Below are 4,757 nucleotides of genomic sequence, written 5' to 3'. Positions count from 1 at the left end.
TTCATTAAATCATTTTATACATCAACTATTTAACGACGAAATTAATATTTACTAAATTATCATACGTCAATTGACCAAATATATTTTTAGTATTGACGATGATGGATATAACCGTTAACCAATGAAGAATCCGTTGCCCAGTGAATATGGTTATGGATAATACCCGATGATTAATTTGCGGTTATGGATATGGTTAAGTTTTGTGGTTATGGGAATGAGTATAACATTTCCGTCCCCAAACCGAACCGTTGCCATCCTTATTTGTCGACCTGTAAACAAAGACTTTGTAATTGTTATTAAACCATCACATTTTGGATATTTTTGCTCCGCATGCTAATTATTGTCTGAATGACTTATAATTAATTACAATACCCTAAAAATTAGTGGTTGTTCTTGGCCCTGAGTATTCTGCTCTCCGCATTGCTATCATCAACATCACACCACTACCCCACCTTTGAGGAACTTCATTCTAAAATCCTCGCATTTGATTTGCAGAACCCCCGTTCCTCCTCTGGCCCTGCCGCCTTTGAGTCTGCTCTTCTCACCACCCAGGCTCCTTCGCGTGGGCCCCAATGCTCTGCCATTCGTGGCGGCAGTAACTCCTGGCATGAGACTCGCCCTAACAACAACTGTAGCCGACAGGGTCACAACAATAGTTCTTCTCGCGTTGGGCATCCTCAACACAACTATTGTCCTTCTATTCAGACCTGGAATGAGGCTTCTTCAAATTGGAATGGGCCTCCACCGCCTTGGAATGGTCTCTGCGGCTTTCCAAGAGGACCTTGGGCAGGTTCAAGATTGTTGGGCCCTCATCCACCGAATGCTAATGCATGGTGTCCTACTTGTTCAACAACTCACCATTCTGCCGCCACTTGTCCTCATCGTTATGGTGGCCCAGCTATGTTTCCACTCTTTGCTGGCTCCCAAGTTGTTTAGTATTAGGATCCCTCCATATGGTTCCCCGACACAGGTGACATCCACCACATGAACGGTGATGCCACTGCTCTTCAGCATCACCAACGCTATCATGGGCCTAACTCAGTTGAATTGGGTAATGGTGACACTTTAAATGTTGCATCCATTGGTACAATTCCTATTGATCTCAATTCTTCTTCATTCCTTCTTCGTAATGTCTTTCTTATCCCTTCCTTACGTAAAAATCTCATTTTCGTCGCTCATTTTACATATGACAATAATGTCACTATTTGTTTCTTCCCTTTCTTTTATCGTATTTATGATTTACGTACTGGTACATTGCTGTTTTAGGGCCCATGTAAGACTAGACTATGACCTGGTTTTGTACTGAGGTGATTCTGAAAAAAGCTGGTATCAAAAAAAGTTGGGAGCTGTTTTTGTGTTTGGCAAACATTCTGCTTCAACTTTTTTTCACAGTTTTGGGTGAAAAAAAAAGCCAAAAACAAGAAGTTGCAAAACCTAGCTTTGAAAAACTGGCTGTTTTTCACATCTGTTTTACATAAAAGTTTACCAAACACTATAATACTGTTTTTTTTTTCAAAAGCACTTTTACAAAAAAGTTTGCCAAACACTTTGCTGTTTTATTTCACAGCTGTTATTCTCACAGCACAGCAGAATCAACTTTTTTTTCAAAGCATAGCAATACCAAACCAACCCTATATCCGTTGTCAGTTTCACCCCTTAAAGCTCTTACTGCTTCGTTCTGTTGATTGTCATCAATGTCTTGGTCATCCGTCTTCATCTGTGCTGTCGCGTTTAACTTCTAGTTTAGGTCCCCATTCTACTATTTCCCACTCTTTTTGTAAGAGTTGTGCTTTAGGGAAATCCACCCAGGTCCTTTTTCAATTAATAATAAACGTGCTATTTTTCCTTTTTTCATCATTCACTCTAATGTATGGATGTCCACCGTCAATTTTGTTTCTAGTTATCAATATTATGTCATTTTTACTGATGATTATTCTCGTTACTCGTGGATTTACCCTATGAAGAACAAATCTAAAGTCTTCTCACACTTTCAAACCTTTGTGGCTATGACTAAAAATTTATTTAATGCTTCTATTAAATATTTACAAAGTGATGGTGGCACTGAGTAAGTAAATCACTCTATGTTTGAGTTTTTTTGTCTCTCTGGCATTCAACAACATCTTTCGTGTCCTCACACACCCCAACAAAATGGGCTTGCTGAGCGCAAGCATTGTCACATTGCTGACATGACCCGAACCTTACTAACCCCTGCCAAAGCTGCACTCACGTTATAGGTTAAAGCCGCACTCAATTCTGTTCACCTTATTAATTTACTTCCGACCCCTATCCTATCTTGGTCTACCCCACACACTCTTTTCTTTGGCCGTTCACCATCTTACACTCATTTACGTACCTTTGGATGCCTATGTTCCCTTATTTGGGCAATTATGTTAAAAACAAACTAACACCTCGCTTCATTGAGTGTGTTTTTATGGGATACAGTTCTTCTCATAAGGGTTACAGGTGCCTTGATCCAATCTCGGGATGTGTTGATATTTCACGCCATGTTGTGTTCAACGAAGCTGAGTTTCCCTTTCACAAGCCCATGGGTCCCGCCCCATCATCCTATGTGGAACTTTCCATTTGTCTCATTGCTCCAATCACTACATCAACTGCTCAGACTTCATCTCCTGATCTTTCAGCCCAAGGCCCACAACACCTATCACAAGTGACGCCCACACCAAGGCTTGTGCCTTCTCCCTTAGCAGCAGACCTTATTGCTCTGTGACCCACTTTTGCTTTATCGTTGTCTCCTCCACCAGTTCCTGCTGTAGTGCCACCACCCCAGCCCGCCTCATTGCATCCTATGGTCACCAGCTTTAGATATGGCACACGGAAACAAAAAACATGGAATGATGGCTCCATCCATTATCCCATTCATCACGCCTTGAATCTTTTTTTATATATTAACGAGCCAACTTGTTTTTCTCAAGCGAATCGTCGCCCATAATAGCCTGAAGCCATGGCAGAGGAGATTAATGCCCTACTAAAAAATAATACATGGTGCTTGTTCCTCATTCTCCCGCTCAACACAAAATAGGTTGCAAATGGGTCTATCGCTGCAAGCGCAATGCCAATGACACCATCGAATATTATAAAGCTTGATTGATGGCCAAGGGCTTTCATCAGCAGCCCAGGATTGATTTCGACGAAACGTTTAGCCCAGTGGTAAAACCTGCAATCCTAACTGTCTTGAGTCTCGCGTTGTCCAAGGGTTGGCAACTTCGACAACTTGACGTCAAAAATGTGTTCTTACATGGCCAACTTTAGGAGAAGGTTTACATGTCTCAACCATCCTCAGTATCCACACGATGTTTGCCGACTCATAAAGGCACTTTACGGTCTTAAACAAGTACCTCGGGCCTGGTTTACAAGGTTCAGTTCATTCCTATCTTCCTACGGCTTCGTTCAAAGTCGAGCCGACAATTCCCTCTTTACTTTCAAATGTGGTACTCATATTATAGTGCTCTTACTCTATGTTGATGACATAGTCTTGACAGGCAGTGATCCTACACTTTTACAAGACTTTATACAGGCTCTGGGTTCTGTTTTTGACTTGAAGGACTTAGGTCATTTACATTATTTTTTGGGTATTCAGGTACAAACCACCACTACCGATGTTCATCTCTCCCAAACAAAATATGCATATGATTCATTGAAGCGAGCAAACATGGTTGACTGTAAGCCATGTTCTACTCCTGTTGCTGCAAAGACTTCCCTATCGGCTAATGATGGTCCTTTGCTCTCCTCCCCCATTGAATTTCAAGCTCTAGTTGGTTGTCTTCAATACTTGACCTTAACCCAGCTGGATATATCATTTGCCGTCAACAATGTAGCCCAGTTTATGGCTTCTCCTCACCAGCCACACCTCCTGGCCATTAAACGCATTCTGCAGTATATTAAAGGCTCGATTACTCATGGGTTGTTGCTTCATTCCCAACCTGTCCACTCTCGTATTTTGACTTATTCGGATGTGGATTGGGCTGGTTGTGTCGATACTCATCGCTCAACAACGGGTTATTTAATTTACCATGGAAGTAATCTGCTGTCATGGTGCTCCAAGAAACAACCAATGGTCTCCAAGTCCAGTGCTAAGTCCAAATATAGAGCTTTATCTCGTGCGTGTGCTGAAACTATATGGCTTTCTTATATGTTTTCTGAGTTGGGTATTGCTACTCAGTTTCCCATTCATCTCTACTGCAACAACGTCAATACCACTTACATGGCAGCAAACCCCGTATTCCATGCTCGGACTCGCCACATTGAGTTAGATTACAACTTCATCCGTGAACGTGTAGCTTTGGGCAGTCACCAAGTTCGATTTCGGCCATCCGTCAACCAGCCTGCCGACTTACTCACCAAGGGCCTTCTCAAGCCACGTCATCTTCTTCTTTGGTTCAAACTTGTTCATCCTTTGACGCCAAGTTTCCGAGGGGGGTGTGTTAAACAAGAGTCCAACATACATTACACTTAGAATTGTATTCTGACTTCTGTTGATATTCGTTATCTCTTGTATCTGATATAGATGGGAACTTAAAATCCTAATAGGACTCTTGTAACTCAATCTTATGTAACTATTTATACAGAGGAATGAAGCAGTGAAAATCAATGCTTTCAGAAATATTTTTCTCACCTTAGTTTGGTTTTCTACATCAAGCCAATTCAGGATACAGTGAAAGTTATCCACAGTATTAAACTGATTGTCATTATGTTCTCTCCAAGCTCCTTTCGCAAAGTCACACTTTAAAAAAAATATG

The 4,757-nt window shown here is 41.5% G+C and overlaps 1 protein-coding gene across 1 annotated transcript; it reads left to right on the top strand.

The window, feature by feature from the left end:
• Nucleotides 1-413: 413 nt before the first annotated feature.
• LOC126598989 (uncharacterized mitochondrial protein AtMg00810-like) lies at nt 414-4,474 on the top strand. The gene is made up of 2 exons (XM_050265382.1): nt 414-1,051; nt 3,599-4,474. Exons 1-2 carry the CDS (start codon nt 995-997, stop codon nt 4,472-4,474), a joined length of 933 nt encoding a protein of 310 aa, XP_050121339.1. The 5' UTR covers nt 414-994.
• The last annotated feature ends 283 nt before the right edge of the window (nt 4,475-4,757 follow it).

The sequence above is a fragment of the Malus sylvestris genome, chromosome 14, assembly GCF_916048215.2.
Source record: "Malus sylvestris chromosome 14, drMalSylv7.2, whole genome shotgun sequence".
NCBI lineage: Eukaryota > Viridiplantae > Streptophyta > Magnoliopsida > Rosales > Rosaceae > Malus > Malus sylvestris.
The sequence above is the reverse complement of the archived record's forward strand: the minus strand, read 5'-3'. Positions and strand labels throughout refer to the sequence as shown.

What these genes read in the sequence shown, in the direction of transcription:
- LOC126598989 (XM_050265382.1), top strand. Translation starts at nt 995, where the DNA reads ATGCCACTGCTCTTCAGCATCACCAACGCTATCATGGGCCTAACTCAG. An exon ending in GCCTAACTCAGTTGAATTGG is followed by an intron (nt 1,052 to 3,598) that starts GTAATGGTGACA and finishes TTGGGTATTCAG; the next exon opens with GTACAAACCACCACTACCGA.